Source organism: Scyliorhinus canicula, chromosome 15 (genome assembly GCF_902713615.1).
Source record: "Scyliorhinus canicula chromosome 15, sScyCan1.1, whole genome shotgun sequence".
Classification (NCBI taxonomy): Eukaryota; Metazoa; Chordata; class Chondrichthyes; order Carcharhiniformes; family Scyliorhinidae; genus Scyliorhinus; species Scyliorhinus canicula.
Window position 1 is genome coordinate 1,333,627 of NC_052160.1, and position 19,890 is coordinate 1,353,516.

At 55.1% G+C, this 19,890-nt stretch overlaps 1 protein-coding gene across 1 annotated transcript in view; it reads right to left on the minus strand.

The window, feature by feature from the left end:
* The window catches only part of LOC119978784 (transmembrane channel-like protein 5), a 252,670-nt gene that overhangs the window by 198,641 nt on the left and 34,139 nt on the right, over positions 1-19,890 (minus strand). Inside the window, exon 2 of the mRNA XM_038820662.1 lies at positions 1,396-1,555. Coding sequence (XP_038676590.1) covers positions 1,396-1,472 — 77 coding nt within the window. The 5' untranslated portion in view covers positions 1,473-1,555. The remainder of the gene's footprint in view (positions 1-1,395; positions 1,556-19,890) is intronic.

Sequence of the window (19,890 nt, forward strand, 5' to 3'; positions counted from 1 at the left end):
AATATGAGACCATACATTTACTTCCCTCATTGCAAATCATTAATATATAATGTGAACAGTTGGGCTCCTAGCACAGATTCCTGCTGTACCCCACTAGTCACTGCCTGCCAATCTGAAAAAGACCCACTCATTCCAACTCTTTGCTTCCAGCCTGCTAGCCAGCTTTCTATCCATCTCAAACACTACCCACAATCCCATATGCTTAATTTAACACATTATCAATTTATTATCAAAGTGGTGAGAGATTACAGAGCTCTGAGATGGAGAGGGATCTGGGTGTCCTAGTGCATGAATTGCAAAAGGCCGGTATACAGGTGCAGCAAGTAATTAGGAAAGCTACGAGAAAGTTATCAATTATTGTGAGCGGAATTGATTAGGTTAGGGAGGTTATGCTTCAGTTGTATAGGTCACTGGTGACACCACATCTGGAGTGGTGTACACAGAATCGGTCACTTTATTTAACGAATTATGTAAATGTACTAGAAGCAATTTGGGGAAGGTTTACCAGTCTAACACCAGGAATGGGTGGGTTGCCTGATGAGGAAAGGTTGGACAGGCTGAGATTGTACCCCCCTGAGTTTAGAAGAGTGAGAGGCGACTTGATTGAAACATATAAAATCCTGAAGGGTTTCGACAGGGTGGATGTGGAGAGGACGTTTCCTGTTGTGGGAGAATCTAGAACTGGGGGTCACTACTTAAAAATAAGGAGTCGTCCATTTAAAATTGAGATTATGTAAATATTTTCTCTCAGAGGGGGAGTGAGTTTCTGGAACTCTATTCCTCAAAAAGGCAGTGGAGGCAGAGCCTTTGAATATTTTTAACACAGTGGTAGATAGATTGGTGATTAACAAGGGGGTGAAAGGTTATCTGGGGTCGGCAGGAATGTGGGGTTGCAAGTTACACTCAGATCAGCCATGATCCTATTGAATGGCGGAGCAGGTTCGAGGGGCTGAGTAGCCGCCTCCTGATTCTTGTTATATGTTGATAAAAATCTCCCAAATTATTTTAAGATCCAATGAGATGTGATTCTCATGATTTCAGTCAAGTACAAGCCTGTATATAATGTTGTCTAATACAGACTCTGGGGCTGGTGTTAGAATAGAAATGTTAATGTGATGCAATGAGCTGCTGTAGGGCTCTTTCTGATGTTGCAGTGAAGTTACATTTTTAGGGGATTGATGAAGGAGTTTTGTAGTCTGTTCATTTTTTGATCTATTCTTTGACCTTGATCTGCTTCACGCTATCATTAAATAACAAAAACAATCTATTCCCAGGAAACTTAATCAGGTAGTGGTATTGTCCCTGGGCACCTAATCCAGAGACCCAGGGTTTAGTGGTGCTTTACATATCTATAATTTTGAGTTAATCTCTTATTCATCTTTGTTTAAGTCCTACCTTCTGTCCATTTCCAGTGTTTCCGAATGGTGATATGCATAGTTTGCAAAACCTTCGTTCCATTCTTTCCGATTCATTGTGTTAAAAACAATTCCCTCCCTTTAAGGTTCGAGCTCCCGCTTTCTGGGCCACTGCCAAAATTCCACGCTCCTGATGGAACCTGAAAAACAAACATCATTGAAGAACACAAAACATTTGACAAGCGTTTCAAACTCCAACAATGTTCTGTTTTAAATTGGAGCTTGCAAAGAGCGATTGCTCAATGCTAAACAGACCACGTTGCGGAATGTCCCAGGTGATGCTGCAGAAAACACATCTGTTCCAGGCTTAGCAACGTGACAGGTAATACCTTTTGATGCAATTGGACAGCATTCCCGAGGATTGGGAGCTGCGTGGGACAGCATTCCCGAGGATCGGGAACTGCGTGGGACAGCATTCCCGAGGATCGGGAACTGCGTGGGACAGCATTCCCGAGGATTGGGAGCTGCGTGCGACAGCATTCCCGAGGATCGGGAACTGCGTGGGACAGCATTCCCGAGGATCCGGAGCTGTGTCTGACAGCATTCCCGAGGATTGGGAGCTGCGTGGGACAGCATTCCCCAGGATCAGGAGCTGTGTCTGACAGCATTCCCGAGGATCGGGAACTGCGTGGGACAGCATTCCCGAGGATCCGGAGCTGTGTGGGACAGCATTCCCAAGGATCGGGAGATGTGCTGGACAACATTCCCGAGGATTAGGAGCTTTGTGTGACAGCTTTCCCGAGGATTGGGAGCTGCGTGGAACAGCTTTCCCGAGGATCGGGAGCTGCGCGGGACAGCATTCCCGAGGATCGGGAGCTGCGCGGGACATCTTTCCTGAGCATCGGGAGCTGCGTGGGCAGCATTCCCGAGGATCCGGAGCTGCGCCAGACAGCTTTCCCGAGGATTGGGAGCTGTGCGGGACAGCATTCCCGAGGATCAGGAGCTGTGTCGGACAGCATTCCCGAGGATCGGGAACTGCGTGGGACAGCATTCCTGAGGATTGGGAGCTGCGTGGGACAGCATTCCCGAGGATTGGGAGCTGTGTGGGACAGCATTCCCGAGGATTGGGAGCTGCGTGGGACAGCATTCCCGAGGATCGGGAGCTGCGTGGGACAGCATTCCCGAGGATCGGGAACTGCGTGGGACAGCATTCCCGAGGATCGGGAACTGCGTGGGACAGCATTCCCGAGGATCAGGAGCTGTGTCGGACAGCATTCCCGAGGATTGGGAGCTGTGCGGGACATCTTTCCTGAGGACCGGGAGTTGTGTGGTACAGCATTCCCGAGCATCGGGAGCTGCGTGGGCAGCATTCCCGAGGATCGGGAGCTGCGCCAGACAGCTTTCCCGAGGATTGGGAGTTGTGCGGGACAGCATTCCCGAGGATCAGGAGCTGTGTCGGACAGCATTCCCGAGGATCGGGAACTGCGTGGGACAGCATTCCCGAGGATCGGGAGCTGTGCGGGACAGCATTCCCGAGGATCAGGAACTGTGTCGGACAGCATTCCCGAGGATCGGGAACTGCGCCGGACAGCTTTCCCGAGGATCGGGAGCTGTGCGGGACAGCATTCCCGAGGATCGGGAGCTGTGCGGGACAGCATTCCCGAGGATCGGGAACTGCGCCGGACAGCTTTCCCGAGGATCGGGAGCTGTGCGGGACAGCATTCCCGAGGATTGGGAGCTGCGCGGGACAGCATTCCCGAGGATCGGGAGCTGCGTGGGACAGCATTCCCGAGGATCGGGAGCTGCGCGGGACAGCATTCCCAAGGATCGGGAGCTGTGCGGGACAGCATTCCCGAGGATCGGGAGCTGTGCGGGACAGCATTCCCGAGGATCGGGAGCTGTGCGGGACAGCATTCCCGAGGATTGGGAGCTGCGTGCGACAGCATTCCCGAGGATCGGGAGCTGTGCGGGACAGCATTCCCGAGGATCGGGAGCTGTGCGGGACAGCATTCCCGAGGATCGGGAGCTGCGCGGGACAGCATTCCCGAGGATCGGAGCTTTTCGTGCAGCGAGCTGGGTTTGAAGAAATAAAATGACGGCAATGACACAGGATAGAAATACGCTGATTGGTTGGTGAGCAACTGATATTAGGAACTGTGTCTAAACAGCTGAAACTTAAAGAACTGAAAAAAGATAATAGTTAAGGAACGAAGTTTGGAGGATAAGGAAGAAGTAATAACAATAATAATCTTTATTATTGTCACAAGTAGGCTTACATTAACACTGCAATTAAGTTACTGTGAAAAGCCCCTAGTCGCCATACTCTGGCGCCTGTTCGGGTCACAGAGGGAGAATTCAGAATGTCCAGTTCACGTAACAGCACATCTTTCGGGACTTATGGGTGGAAACTGGAGCACCCGGAGGAAACCCACGCAGACACGAGTAGAACGTGCAGTCTCCACACAGACAGTGACTCAAACCGGGAATCGAACCTGGGACCCTGGAGCTATGAGGCAGCAGTGCAAACCACTGTGCTACCGTGCTGCCCACAGTGAATCTGAGAGCAGAACCAGGAAATCAAAAGAAGAGATTGGGTGAGCACATTTATATATTCTGTAATAACAAGGAGCAGAGAAGGAGGGCCCTGGTTAATATTAGTTAATACTAGTTAATATTATTTGACGTTAAAAGAATAACTTTAATTTTAAGGGTAAGGCTTGGCAGCAGAGCTCCAAGCCATGGTCTGCTCTTCTTGCTCCATGTGGGAGACCAGGAACATTTCCAGTTCCCGGGACCAGCGTGAGTGCGGGAAGTGTCTCCAGCTGCAGCTCCGGGAAGCCCGGGTTTCGGAGCTGGAACGGCGGCTGGAGACACTGTGGAGCATCCGCGAGTCAGAGAGCATCGTGGATAGTTCGTATAGAGAGGTAGTCACACCACAGGCTCAAACTCCACAGGCAGGAAGGGAATGGATGACCTCCAGGCAGAGCAAGAGAGCGAGGCAGGCAGTGCAGGAATCTCCTGTGGCCATTCCCCTGCAAAACAGACAGACCAATTTGGATACTGTTCGGGGAAATGGCCTCTCAGGGGAAAGCAGCAGCAGCCAAATTTGTTGCACCACGGTTGGTTCTGCTAAACTTTCCAGGATTTAGATGTTTCAGGCGGGATAGAGGGGGATGTAAAAGGGGTGGCGGAGTTGCGCAACTGGTTAGGGAGAATATCACAGCTGTACTGCTGGCTAGGCAAGGCTATATAGGTAGAGATCAGGAATAAGAAGGGTGCAGTCACAATGTTGGGGGTTTACTACAGGCCTCCCAACAGCCAGCGGGAGATAGAGGAGCAGATAGGTAGACAGATTTTTCAAAGGAGTAAAAGCAACAGGGTTGTTGTGATGGGAGACTTTAACTTCCCCAATATTGACTGGGACTCACTTAGTGCTGGGGGTTTGGATGGGGCAGAGTTTTCAAGGAGCATCCAGGAGGGCTTCTTAAAACAGTCCAACTAGGGAAGGGGCTGTACTGGATCTGGTATTGGGGAATGAGCCCGGCCAGGTGGTAGAAGTTTTAGTAGGGGAGCAATTCGGGAACAGTGACCACAATTCAGTAAGTTTTAAAGTGCTGGTGGACAAGGATAAAAGTGGTCCTAGGGTGAATGTGCTAAATTGGGGGAAAGCTAATTATAACAATATTAGGCGGGAACTGAAGAACCTAGATTGGGGGCAGATGTTTGAGGGTAAATCAACATCTGACATGAGGGAGGCTTTCAAATGTCAGTTGAAAGGAATTCAGGACCGGCATGTTCCCGTGAGGATGTTCCCATTGTAGACTGGTACAAAAGGTAAAGTCACACGGGATCAGAGGTGAGCTGGCAAGATGGATACAGAACTGGCTAAGTCATAGAAGGCAGAGGGTAGCAATGGAAGGGTGCTTTTCTAATTGGAGGGCTTTGACTAGTGGTGTTCCGCAGGGATCAGTGCTGGGACCTTTGCTGTTCGTAGTATATATAAATGATTTGGAGGAAAATGTAACAGGTCTGATTAATAAGTTTGCAGGTGACACAAAGGCTGGTGGAATTGAAGATAGTGATGAGGACTGTCAGAGGATACAGCAGGATTTAGATCGTTTGGAGACTTGGGCGGAGAGATGGCAGATGGAGTTTAATCCAGACAAATGTGAGGTAATGCATTTTGGAAGGTCTAATGCAGGTAGGGAATATACAGTGAATGGTAGAACACTCAAGAGTATTGACAGTCAGAGAGATCTAGGTGTACAGGTCCACAGGTCACTGAAAGGGGCAACACAGGTGGAGAAGGTAGTCAAGAAGGCATATGGCATGCTTGCCTTCATTGGCCGGGGCATTGAGTATAAGAATTGGCAAGTCGTGTTGCAGCTGTATAGAACCTTAGTTAGGCCACACTTGGAGTATAGTGTTCAATTCTGGTCGCCACACTACCAGAAGGATGTGGAGGCTTTAGAGAGGGTGCAGAAGAAATTTACCAGGATGCTGCCTGGTCTGGAGGGTGATAGCCATGAGGAGAGGCTGAATAGACCTGGATGTTTTCGTTAGAATGACGGAGGTTGAGGGGCGACTTGATAGACGTCTACAAGATAATGATGGGCATGGATAGAGTGGATGGGCAGGCACTCTTTCCCAGGGTGGAGGGGTCAGTCACCAGGGGGCATAGGTTTCGGGTCAGTGGGGCAAAGTTTAGAGGAGATGTGCGAGGCAGGTTTTTTACGCAGAGGGTGGTGAGTGCCTGGAACGCGTTGCCAGGGAAGGCTGTGGAAGCAGATACATTAACGGCGTTCAAAAGGCATCTTGACAAACACATGGATAGGATGGGTATAGAGGGATATGGCACAAGGAAGGGCTGAGGGTTTTGGCAAAGGTTGGTATCATGACCGGTACAGGCTTGGAGGGCCGAAGGGCCTGTTCCTGTGCTGTATTGTTCTTTGACTCCACACAGACAGTGACCCAAGCCAGGAATCAAACCTGGGACCCTGGAGCTGTGAAGCAACTGTGCTAACCACTGAGCTACCTTAACATACCGAAAGAGACTTTTACAATCTGTTTTTATGTTCCCCGCTAGCTTATTTTCATATTGTATTTTCCCCTTCTTAATCAATCCCGTGATCCACCTTTGCTGAATTTAAACTGTTCCCAATCCTCAGGTCTATTGCTTTATCTTGCTCATTTGAATTGCCTCTTACTGTCGCTAAATTCCCTTATAAACCATGGTTTGGTCACAGTTCCCTTTCTATTCTTGCGCCAAATAGGAATAAACAGCTTTTGGAGTTCACCTATTTGTTCCTTGAATGCTGCCATTGTAAAAAATTAGTTTTTATACTCGATGCCCCAGCCAATGAAGGCAAGCATTCCGTATGCTTTTCTGACTACCTTGGCAGACCTCACTCTGGCTGTGTCTTCTCTGGCTCACTGGGAGAACATCTTGGGCCTCTTGCCACAGACTTAATCAGGATGGGGATGATGGGACCCTTACCCAGGAGGGAGGTGATGGGACCCTTACCCAGGAAGGAGGTGGTGGGACCCTTAACCAGGAGGGAGGTGGTGGGACCCTTACCCAGGATGGAGATGGTGAGACCCCCACCCAGGAGGGAGGTGGTGGGACCCTTACCCAGGATGGAGATGGTGAGACCCCCACCCAGGAGGGAGGTGGTGGGACCCTTACCCAGGATGGAGATGGTGAGACCCCCACCCAGGAGGGAGGTGGTGGGACCCTTACCCAGGAGGGAGGTGGTGGGACCCTTACCCAGGAGGGAGGTGGTGGGACCCTTACCCAGGGTGGAGGTGGTGGGACCCTTACCCAGGAGGGAGATGGTGAGACCCCCACCCAGGAGGGAGGTGGTGGGACCCTTACCCAGGATGGAGATGGTGAGACCCCCACCCAGGAGGGAGGTGGTGGGACCCTTACCCAGGAGGGAGGTGGTGGGACCCTTACCCAGGAGGGAGGTGGTGGGACCCTTACCCAGGACGGAGGTGGTGGGACCCTTACCCAGGAGGGAGGTGGTGGGACCCTTACCCAGGAGGGAGATGGTGGGACCCTTACCCAGGGTGGAGGTGGTGGGACCCTTACCCAGGAGGGAGGTGGTGGGACCCTTACCCAGGGTGGAGGTGGTGGGACCCTTACCCAGGAGGGAGGTGGTGGGACCCTTACCCAGGAGGGAGGTGGTGGGACCCTTACCCAGGAGGGAGGTGGTGGGACCCTTAACCAGGAGGGAGGTGGTGGGACCCTTACCCAGGAGGGAGATGGTGAGACCCTTACCCAGGAGGGAGATGGTGGGACCCTTACCCAGGAGGGACCTCACTCTGGCTGTGTCTGCTCTGGCTCACTGGGAGAACATCTTGGGCCTCTTGCCACAGACTTAATCAGGATGGGGATGATGGGACCCTTACCCAGGAGGGAGGTGATGGGACCCTTACCCAGGAGGGAGGTGGTGGGACCCTTACCCAGGAGGGAGGTGGTGGGACCCTTAACCAGGAGGGAGGTGGTGGGACCCTTACCCAGGAGGGAGATGGTGAGACCCCCACCCAGGAGGGAGGTGGTGGGACCCTTACCCAGGATGGAGATGGTGAGACCCCCACCCAGGAGGGAGGTGGTGGGACCCTTACCCAGGAGGGAGGTGGTGGGACCCTTACCCAGGACGGAGGTGGTGGGACCCTTACCCAGGATGGAGATGGTGAGACCCCCACCCAGGAGGGAGGTGGTGGGACCCCTACCCAGGAGGAAGGTGGTGGGACCCCCACCCAGGAGGGAGGTGGTGGGACCCTTACCCAGGAGGGAGATGGTGGGACCCTTACCCAGGGTGGAGGTGGTGGGACCCTTACCCAGGAGGGAGGTGGTGGGACCCTTACCCAGGGTGGAGGTGGTGGGACCCTTACCCAGGAGGGAGGTGGTGGGACCCTTACCCAGGAGGGAGGTGGTGAAACCCTTACCCAAGAGGGAGGTGGTGAGACCCTTACCCAGGAGGGAGATGGTGGGACCCTTACCCAGGAGGGAGGTGGTGGGACCCTTACCCAGGAGGGAGGTGGTGAGACCCTTACCCAGGAGGGAAGTGGTGGAACCCTTACCCAGGAGGGAGATGGCGAGCATATATTAAACATATTGCAATAGAAATTCATCTCAGGCATTGACACAAAAAGGATGCTACCAGATCAGGTGTAGGTACATCCACAGTGCTGTTTGGGAGGGAGTTCCAAGATGTTGCCCCAGCGACAGTGAAGGAATGGCACACGGAAATAGTGCTGTTTTTTTTTTTTTAAATAATTTTTATTGAAAGAGTTTTTCCATACAAACATTTACCCCTACTAATTTTTAAATTATTTACAACACAATCCCTCTAGGCAAATGTCCCTCCCTCGCCCGCCCTCTCGCGCGCACCAGTCCTCCCCCCCCCCCCCCCCCAGGCAACCTTAACAAACAAGGCAGCCTACAGTTTCAGACATGAGCAGCGAGCAGACTTGCCCGCGTTACAGTCGTGCATGTCCCCCCACGACCCTTGCTGCCCCCCCTCCCCTCCCCTCCCCCCCCCCCTCCCCTCCCCTCCTCCCCCTCCCCCCCCCTCCCTCCCCCCCCCCCTCCCCTCCCCTCCCCCCCCCCCTCCCTCCCCCCCCCCCTCCCCCCCCCCCCCCCCCGGGTTGCTGCTGCCACGACCCCGAACGTCTATCTCTGATCTAAAAAGTCAAGGAAAGGTTGCCACCGCCTGGCGAATCCCTGTACCGACCCTCTCAGGGCAAATTTGATCCTTTCTAGCTGAATATAGCTAGCCATATCGTTAATCCAAGTTTCAACGCTTGGAGGCCTCGCGTCCTTCCATTGAATTAATATCCTTCGTCGAGCCACTAGGGACGCAAAGGCCAGTATTCCGGCCTCCCTAGCCTCCTGTACCCCCGGTTCTACCCCGACCCCAAAGATCGCAAGCCCCCATCCTGGTTTGACCCTGGACCCCACCACCTTCGACACCGTCCTTGCCACCCCCTTCCAGAACCCTTCCAGCACCGGACATGCCCAGAACATATGCACATGGTTCGCTGGGCTTCCCAGACATCTGACACACCTGTCCTCACCCCCAAAGAACCGACTCATCCTTGTCCCCGTCATGTGAGCTCTATGCAGCACCTTAAATTGAATGAGGCTCAGTCTCGCACACGAGGAGGAAGAGTTGACCTTCTCCAGTGCATCCGCCCACGTCCCGTCTTCTATCTGCTCTCCCAGCTCCCCTTCCCACTTGGCTTTCAGCTCCTCCCCTGATGCTGCTTCCGCCTCCTGCATTATCTTGTAGATGTCTGATATCTTCCCCCCTCCGACCCAGACCCCCGAGAGCACCCTATCACTCGCCCCCTTACTGGGGAGCAGGGGAAACCCCTCCACCTGCCGCCTAGCAAATGCCTTCACTTGTAAATATCTGAACATGTTTCCCGGGGGGAGCTCAAACTTCTCCTCCAGCCCTCCCAGGCTCGCAAACCTCCCCTCTATAAACAGGTCCTTCAGCTGCCGTATGCCCACCCTGTACCAGCTCTGAAATCCCCCGTCGATGTTCCCCGGGATGAATCTATGGTTCCCTCTTATTGGCGCCGCCAACAGACCTCCCATTTCCCCCCTATGTCGCCTCCACTGCCCCCATATCTTGAGGGTGGCCGCCACCACCGGGCTCGTGGTGTACCTCGTGGGGGGGAGCGGCCATGGTGCCGTTACTAGGGCCCCCAGGCTTGTGTTGCCACAGGACGCCCTCTCCATTCGTTTCCAAGCTGCCCCCTCCCCTTCCATCATCCACTTGCGCACCATTGACACATTTGCCGCCCAGTAGTACCCCGAGAGATTGGGCAGTGCCAGCCCTCCACTGTCCCTACTCCGCTCCAAAAAGACCCTCCTCACCCTTGGGGTGCCATGCGCCCACACGTAGCTCATGATGCTACTCGTCACCTTTTTGAAGAAGGCCCTAGGGTGGAAGATGGGCAAGCACTGAAATAAAAACAAGAACCTTGGGAGGACCGTCATTTTGATTGACTGCACCCTCCCCGCCAGCGACAACGGTACCATGTCCCACCTCTTAAATTCCTCCTCCATCTGTTCCACCAGCCTGGAAAAGTTCAACTTGTGGAGGGTCCCCCAGTTCCTTGCCACCTGCACCCCTAAGTACCTAAAGCTCTTTCCTGCTCGCTTGAAGGGGAGTCTCCCAATACCCTCTCCCTGGTCCCCCGGGTGTATCACAAAAACCTCGCTTTTGCCCAAATTTAGTTTGTACCCCGAAAAGTCCCCAAACTCTGCTAATAGTTCCATTATCTCCGGCATTCCCCCTTCTGGGTCTGCCACGTACAGCAGTAGATCATCCGCATACAGCGATACTCGATGTTCCTCCCCTCCCCTAGTCAGTCCTCTCCACCCCCCTGAACCCCTCAGTGCCATCGCCAACGGTTCAATCGCCAGTGCGAAAAGTAGGGGGGATAGGGGACATCCCTGCCTGGTCCCTCGGTGGAGCCCGAAATACTCCGACCTCCTCCCGTTTGTCACTACACTCGCCGTCGGGGCCGAGTAGAGTAACTTCACCCACTTAATAAACCCTTCCCCAAACCCAAACCGTTCCAACGTCTCCCACAGGTACTCCCACTCCACCCTATCGAATGCCTTCTCCGCGTCCAGCGCTACCACTATCTCAGCCTCCCCCTCCACTGCCGGCATCATAATTACATTCAGCAGTCTCCGCACGTTCGTGTTGAGCTGCCGCCCCTTCACGAACCCCGTCTGGTCCTCATGGATTACCCCTGGCACACAATCCTCTATTCTAGCTGCCAGGATCTTTGCCAGCAACTTGGCATCCACGTTCAGCAGCGAGATAGGCCTGTAGGACCCGCACTGCACGGGGTCTTTATCCCGCTTCAATATCAGGGAGATCAGAGCCTGCGACATTGTCGGGGGCAGAACCCCCCCCTCTCGCGCCTCATTAAAGGCTCGTACCAGTACCGGTCCCACCAAGTCCACATTTTTCTTATAGAATTCCACCGGGAACCCATCTGGCCCCGGCGCCTTCCCCGCTTGCATCTGACCTATTCCCTTGACTAGCTCCTCTAGCCCTATTGGCGCCCCCAGCCCTTCTACCAGCCCCTCCTGGACCCTTGGGAACCTCAATTTGTTTAGGAAGTCCTCCATTCCCCCTCTCCTCGTCGGCGGCTCAGACCGATACAACTCCTTGTAAAAATCCCTGAAGACCCCGTTCACTTCTTGCCCCTTCTGCACTACCTTCCTGCCCCTCTCCTTCACTCCCCCAATCTCCCTAGCCGCATCTCGCTTGCGAAGCTGGTGTGCCAGCATCCTGCTCGCCTTTTCCCCATACTCATAGACCGCGCCCTGTGCCCTTCTCCACTGCGTCTCTGCCTTCCTGGTGGTCAGCAGGTCGAACTTGACCTGCAGGCTGCGCCGTTCTCCCAGCAGCCCCTCCTCTGGTGCCTCCGCATATCTCCTATCCACTTCCAATAGCTCCCCCACCAGCCTCTCCCTCTCCTGCCTCTCCTTTCTTTCTCTGTGCGCCCTTATGGAGATCAGCTCTCCCCTGATCACTGCCTTCAGGGCCTCCCAGACCATCCCCACCTGCACCTCACCCGTGTCATTCAAGTCCAGATAGCTCTCAATGCTCTTCCGGACCCTTTTACACACCTCGTCGTCCGCTAACAGCCCCACATCCAGCCGCCACAGCGGGCGCTGGTCCCGCGCCTCCCTCATTTCCACATCCACCCAATGCGGTGCATGATCAGAGATCGCAATGGCCGAGTACTCAGCTTCCCGTACCCTCGGGATCAGCCCCCTGCTCAACACGAAGAAATCGATTCTGGAGTACACTCTATGGACGTGGGAGAAAAAGGAATACTCCCTCGCCCTCGGCCTACCAAACCTCCATGGGTCTACTCCTCCCATCTGCTCCATGTACCCCCTCAGCACTTCTGCCGCTGCCGGCCTCCTATTGGTCCTTGAGCTCGATCTGTCTAGCCCGGGGTCCAGCACTGTGTTAAAGTCCCCCCCCATGATCAAGCCCCCTGCCTCCAGTCCCGGAATGAGGCCCAATAGGCGCCTCATAAAACCCGCGTCATCCCAGTTCGGGGCATATACGTTGACCATCACCACTTTCTCCCCCTGCAGCTTACCCTTCACCATCACATACCTACCCTCCTTATCCGCCACCACCTCCTCCGCCCCGAACGACACCCTCTTTCCCACCAGAATCGCCACCCCCCGGTTCTTTGCGTCCAATCCAGAGTGGAACACCTGTCCCACCCACCCCCTTCTCAGGCGAACCTGGTCCACTACCTTCAAATGGGTCTCCTGTAACATTGCTACATCAGCCTTCAGTCCCTTCAGGTGTGAGAATACCCTTGATCTCTTGACCGGCCCATTCAACCCCCTCACGTTCCAAGTGATCAGCCGGGTCGCGGGACGACCCGCCCCCTTCCCCTGCCGATTAGCCATGTCCTGTTCCCTGCTCGCCCCGGGTCGACCCTCCCCTTCTGACCCGCTCCCCATGACGATGTCCCCCTCCCCCCACCTCTCCAGTCCTCCACTTCCCGTTTCTGGTCTTTTCAGCAGCAACCCGGTGTCCCTCCCTAACCCCCCTCCCCCCCCCCCCCCCCCAGGCTAGGACCCCTCCTAGCCGCGATGTACCCTCCATCGTACTCCCGTAAGTCAGCTGGTTCACGCTGACCCGGCTGCTCCTGCCACACTCCGACTCCCCCCGGCTCGGGGGGGGGGCCTCCCCCCCCTTGCCACTCCTCCCTGGCCCCGCTCCAGCGCGGGAAAGGTCGCCATTGCTAGCCACGCCCCGCACTCCTCCCCTCCCCCCTCCTCTGCCCCGCGCGCGGGAAAACAGAGGAAAGCCCGCGCTTTCGCCCTGCCACACCCCACCCCACCATCTTCAGTTCCACCCCCGTCCCCGTCCATGCCTGTAAAAGAACCCCCCCTAGGAGCCCATATCCCCGATCTGCTCTGCCCCCCGTCCCACCTCCCCAACTTAACATTATAAATAACAGATAAATAACAAATAACAATGTACTTAACAGTCGCCCTCTACCAAACAGCCTAAATAACCATAAATAACCATGAATAACCACAATAACAATAACTAAGGGAAGTTGGCAAAGGGGGAAAAAACATCAGAAGAAAAACCACAGCAAGAGTTCAAAATCCAAACAAAGAATTCAGCTGAAAGTACCCGAGCGGCTACGGCCGCCAAGTATCCCCTGGGTCTAATTCGAGTCCAGTTTCTCTTCCTGTACAAAGGCCCACGCCTCCTCTGGGGACTCAAAATAGTGGTGTTGGTTCCTGTAGGTGACCCACAAGCGCGCTGGCTGCAGCATTCCGAACCTGATCCGTTTTGCATGTAGCACCGCCTTCGTCCGGTTGTACCGGGCCCGCCGCTTTGCCACCTCCGCACTCCAGTCCTGGTAGACCCTCACCGTCGAATTCTCCCACTTGCTGCTCCTTTCCCTCTTGGCCCACTCCAGCACTCTCTCACGATCGCTGAGTCGCTGGAACCGCACCAGCACCGCCCTCGGGGGCTCATTTGCTCTTGGCCTCCTAGCCATGACCCTGTAGGCCTCTTCCAGCTCCAGGGGCGAAGGGACGGCCCCTGCCCCCATCAGGGAGCTCAGCATTTCTGCTACATATCCCGGGAGGTCTGACCCCTCCAGGCCTTCTGCCAGGCCCAAGATCCTCAGGTTCTTCCGCCTCATTCGGGTATCCAGCTCCTCAAAACGGCTCTGCCATTTCAGGTGGAGTGCCTCGTGCACCTCTACCTTTCCCACGAGGACCGTGGCCTCCTCCTCCCTCACAGTCATCTCCTGTTGCAGCTCCCGAATCGACGCCTCTTGGGTCGCCTGGGCTCCCATCAGCCTGGTGGTCGTCGCATTCATTGACTCCAAGAGCTCCATTTTCAGCTCCGTAAAGAAGCGCAGGAGAGCGGCCTGCTGCTCCTCCGCCCATTTCCTCCATTCCTCGGGTGCGCCACCGGCCGCCATTTTGGTCTTCTTCCCCCGCTTTTTTTTGGGAGCTGCTGTTGCTTTCTTTACCACCCCACTCCGGGTACCGACCATAAAGTTGGTCTGGTTCTCTTCAGGGAGCCTTCCCCCACCGGGATTTGTCCTTACAGCGCCGTTGGGGCCCTCCAATCGGCCCGAAAACACCTTTGTAGCAGGAGCAGCCAAACGTGCGACTTAGCTGGTCATAGCCGCAACCGGAAGTCGGAAATAGTGCTGTTAACCTTCACCTGGGGGAACAATTTCCAACCTCCTATTATCACCCACCAAGTGCCCCTGTCTTCTGCTGTTCTCACCATCCCCTAATTTCCTAACCTCCGATAACTATACACACCGCCCCCCCCCCCCCCCCCCCCCCCCCCCCCCCCCCCCAACCCAACCCATTACCAGTGAACCCACCATGATCCTTGTTGATATCCCTGTCCTGTTTGTTGATATTCCCATATCCTTGGTTGACCTGACCTGCTCTCTGATTTTCGGGGACCTCCCCCCCCGCCCCACAAACACACATAATGGAACCATACAACATACCCCATGATATTTCAGCTACTGACTGACAGGATACAATGCCTCCCTTGGCCATCAGCCATCACTGTGCCATCTGCTCCACAGTGCCACCTCTAAACCCCAGAACCAAATTCTTTGGATGACTGACCAGGTCCTGCTCACTATAGAACATAGAACAGTACAGCACAGAACAGGCCCTTCGGCCCTCGATGTTGTGCCGAGCCATGATCACCCTACTCAAACCCACATATCCCTCCTATACCCGTAACCCAACAACCCCCCCTTAACCTTACTTTTATTAGGACACTACGGGCAATTTAGCATGGCCAATCCACCTAACCCGCACATCTTTGGACTGTGGGAGGAAACCGGAGCACCCGGAGGAAACCCACGCACACACGGGGAGGATGTGCAGACTCCGCACAGACAGTGGCCCAGCCGGGAACCGAACCTGGGACCCTGGAGCTGTGAAGCATTTATGCTAACCACCATGCTACCCTGCTGCCCCCCATGCTACCCTGCTGCCCCAACTATGTTGTGTACAAATGTCACTGCCCAGAGAGAACTTCCCCCATTGGCCCTGGATGAAGACCATCGTGCAATGCAGAACCCTCCAATCTCCTGCACAGCCTCGGGATCGTCCCTTCAATCTGTCCCCCGACAGCATGGCCTCAGTCCCAGCACAGTTTCTGACTCCTCCGTAGAATATTAGAACCTTTGCTCCGAGACTGTCTTCCACGACTCTGCTCTCTTCATTGACATAGCGCCCGCCTTCCCTCCCGGGTTCCAGCACTTCCCCAGTTCTGGTATGGCCTCCCCTATCCAGCCTTGGCACAGCTTTTGATTTGAATCTTGCAGCTCTGTTGGAAAGGTTGATGAAGCCAGTACCCATGTACCTCAAAATCATTGCTGAAGTGAAGCTTGCCAGATGGATGCCAATTATATCCAGTTATTTGGCACGGAATCTGGAGGGAGAATGTGATTTTGGTCAGCCTATTAATGAGCATTCATCAGATCCAAATGTGGTTTTCAGGGGTGGCACAGTGGTTAGCACTGCTGTCTCGCAGTGCCAGGGACCCGCCCTTGATTCTGGCCTTGGGTGCCTATGCAAAGTTTTCACATTCTCCCCGTATCTGCGTGGGTTTCCTCCGGGTGCTCCGGTTTCCATCCACAGTCCAAAGACGTGCAGGTTAGATGGATTGGCCATGATCAATGCGAGGGGCTATAGGGATAGGGCGGGGAGGGGGCCTAAATAGACTGTTTTTTCGGGGGGTCAATGCAGACTCGACGGGCCGAATGGCCTCCTGCTGCATTGCAGGGATTCCACGCAGACCAGTGAGAAACATGACCCGTCTTTAAATTGGCATCAAGATCACAAAAATCCGGCCAGTAGGAAACTGACTGTCCATCAGAAGAAACGTGGTGTCTCTGCCCACTGGGATTCAGACCACTGCCCGCTGGGATTGACCACTGCCCACTGGGATTCAGAGCACTGCCCACTGGGATTCAGACCACTGCCCACTGGGATTCAGACCACTGCCCACTGGGATTCAGACCACTGCCCACTGGGATTCAGAGCACTGCCCACTGGGATTCAGACCACTGCCCACTGGGATTCAGACCACTGCCCACTGGGATTCAGACCACTGCCCACTGGGATTCAGACCACTGCCCACTGGGATTCAGACCACTGCCCGCTGGGATTCAGACCACTGCCTGCTGGGATTCAGACCACTGCCCGCTGGGATTCAGACCACTGCCTGCTGGGATTCAGACCACTGCCCACTGGGATTCAGACCACTGCCCGCTGGGATTCAGACCACTTCCCGCTGGGATTCAGACAACTGCCTGCTGGGATTCAGACCACTGCCCGCTGGGATTCAGACCACTGCCCGCTGGGATTCAGACCACTGCCCACTGGGATTCAGACCACTGCCCGCTGGGATTGAGCACTGCCCACTGGGATTCAGACCACTGCCCGCTGGGATTGAGCACTGCCCGCTGCCCACTGGGATTCAGACCACTGCCCGCTGCCCGTTGCGATTCAGACCACTGCCCGCTGGGATTCAGACCACTGCCCGCTGGGATTGACCACAGCCCACTGGGATTCAGACAACTGCCCACTGGGAATCAGACCACTGCCCGCTGGGATTCAGACCACTGCCCGCTGGGATTCAGACCACTGCCCGCTGGGATTCAGACCACTGCCCACTGGGGTTCAGACAACTGCCTGCTGGGATTCAGACCACTGCCTGCTGGGATTCAGACCACTGCCTGCTGGGATTCAGACCACTGCCCGCTAGGATTGACCACTGCCCACTGGGAATCAGACCACTGCCCGCTGGGATTGAGCACTGCCTGCTGCCCGCTGGGATTCAGACCACTGCCCGCTGCCCATTGCGATTCAGACCACTGCCGCTGGGATTGAGCACTGCCCGCTGCCCGCTGGGATTCAGACCACTGCCCGCTGGGATTGACCACTGCCCACTGGGATTCAGACAACTGCCCACTGGGAATCAGACCACTGCCCGCTTGGATTCAGACCACTGCCCGCTGGGATTCAGACCACTGCCCGCTGGGATTCAGACCACTGCCCACTTGGATTCAGACAACTGCCTGCTGGGATACAGACCACTGCCTGCTGGGATTCAGACCACTGCCCGCTGGGATTCAGACCACTGCCCGCTGGGAATCAGACCACTGCCCGCTGGGATTCAGAACACTGCCCGCTGGGATTCAGACCACTGCCCGCTGGAATTCAGACCACTGCCCGCTGGGATTCAGAACACTGCCCGCTGGGATTCAGAACACTGCCCGCTGGGATTCAGAACACTGCCCGCTGGGATTCAGATCACTGACCACTGGGATTCAGAACACTGCCCATTGGGATTCAGACCACTGACCGCTGGGATTCAGACCACTGCCCGCTGGGAATCAGACCACTGCCCGCTGCCCGTTGGGATTCAGACCACTGCCCGCTGAGATTCAGACCACTGCCCGCTGGGAATCAGACCACTGCCCGCTGCCCGTTGGGATTCAGACCACTGCCTGCTGGGATTGACCACTGCCCACTGGGATTCAGACCACTGCCCGCTGGGATTCAGACCACTGCCCGCTGGGATTCAGACAACTGACCGCTGGGATTCAGACAACTGACCGCTGGGATTCAGACCACTGACCGCTGGGAATCAGACCTCTGCCCGCTGGGATTGACCACTGCCCGCTGGGAATCAGACCACTGCCCGCTGAGATTCAGAACACTGCCCGCTGGGATTCAGAACACTGCCCGCTGGGATTCAGACCACTGCCCGCTGGGAATCAGACCACTGCCCGCTGGGATTCAGAACACTGCCCGCTGGGATTCAGACCACTGCCCACTGGGATTCAGACCACTGCCCGCTGGGATTCAGACCACTGCCTGCTGATATTCAGACCACTGCCCACTGGGATTCGGACCACTGCCCGCTGCCCGTTGGAATACAGACCACTGCCCGCTGGGATTCAGAACACTGCCCGCTGGGATTCAGACCACTGCCCGCTGGGAATCAGACCACTGCCCGCTGGGATTCAGACCACTGCCCGCTGGGATTCAGACCACTGCCCGCTGGGATTCAGACCACTGCCCGCTGGGATTCAGACCACTGACCGAAATACATCTGCCCGTAATCTTGCAAATGGAGACATGGGGCGTAAGTCTCCGACCCCTGCAGGGTCGGGGAATCGCCCGGGGCCGGCGTAAATCCCGCCCCTGCCGTGGCCGGAACTCTCCGCCACCCGGGAATCGGCGGGAGGGGGAATTGCGCCACGTCGATCGGCGTGCCCCCTGCGGCGATTCTCCGGCCCGCGATGGGAGAATTCAGCACCTTTGGGGAGGCCCGACGCCGGAGTGGTTGGTGCCACTCCGCTACGCCAGGACCCCCCGCCCCGCCGGGTAGGGGAGAATCCCGGCCATGAGTCTGCACGTTCTCCCAGTGTCTGTGTGGATTTCCTCCGGGTGCTCCGGTTTCCTCCCACAAATCCCGAAAGACGTACTTGTTAGGTGAATTGGACATTCTGAATTCTCCCTCTGTGTACCCGAACAGGTGCCGGAATGTGGCGACTTGGGGCTTTTCACAGTAACTTCATTGCAGTGTTAATGTCAGCCTACTTGTGACAATCAAAAGATGATTATTATCTTATTAAACAGCAGAGCAGCCTCGAACAGCTGTCTTCTGTTCCTATTTCTTACGGTCTTATTAAGTCTGGCAGCCACTGTCTTTTCTTTTATATTTTTATTCTCCATTTTCACATTTTCTTCAGAATTTACACCCTACCAACAAACAGTAAATGGTAACAAATACAACGTCAATCCCCCTACCAACAACAACAATCCCATCCTCCCATCCCCTGCCCAAAGGTCCACCTGACAATATAAACATCAAATAAAACAAACCCTCCTAAGTAGAAAAAAAAAGTAAAAAAGAAAAAAGACTTAGGAATCGCCTATGGTCACCATTAACATATATAGTCCACCCCCCCAACCCCCCTAATATTCAATGCCATCCAATCCCGGAAAGAGTACCGTGTATGACACCCATGAATTGTAGACAACCCCGCCCCCACCCCCCCTCCCAGACTCCTCCCCTCCACTTCCTCTTGTAAACTCCTCCCCCCAACCTCGGTTCCTTCCCCCAACTTTTCACCCCGGCTAGACTCACCAAAACATGTTCTACCAGGCTCCAATGGCCACAGCCCCTCCCCCCACCTCACTCCCGTTCACTGGCCGGCTTAAACCGGCCAGCGTGGAGGCCCCCGCCCGGGTCTCCATCCCCCTTGGCCCCAGGAAAACCAAGAAATCCCGTTCAGCATACAACCCCCGCATACACACCCAAGCCCCAAAGAACCATCACTGCAAATGAAAGTCCCAACTCTTCCCTTGTCCAAATATACAGTGTTGACTCATTTAGTACATACACCAACATGCAGTGAAAAAATAAAGTGACATGAGTCTACA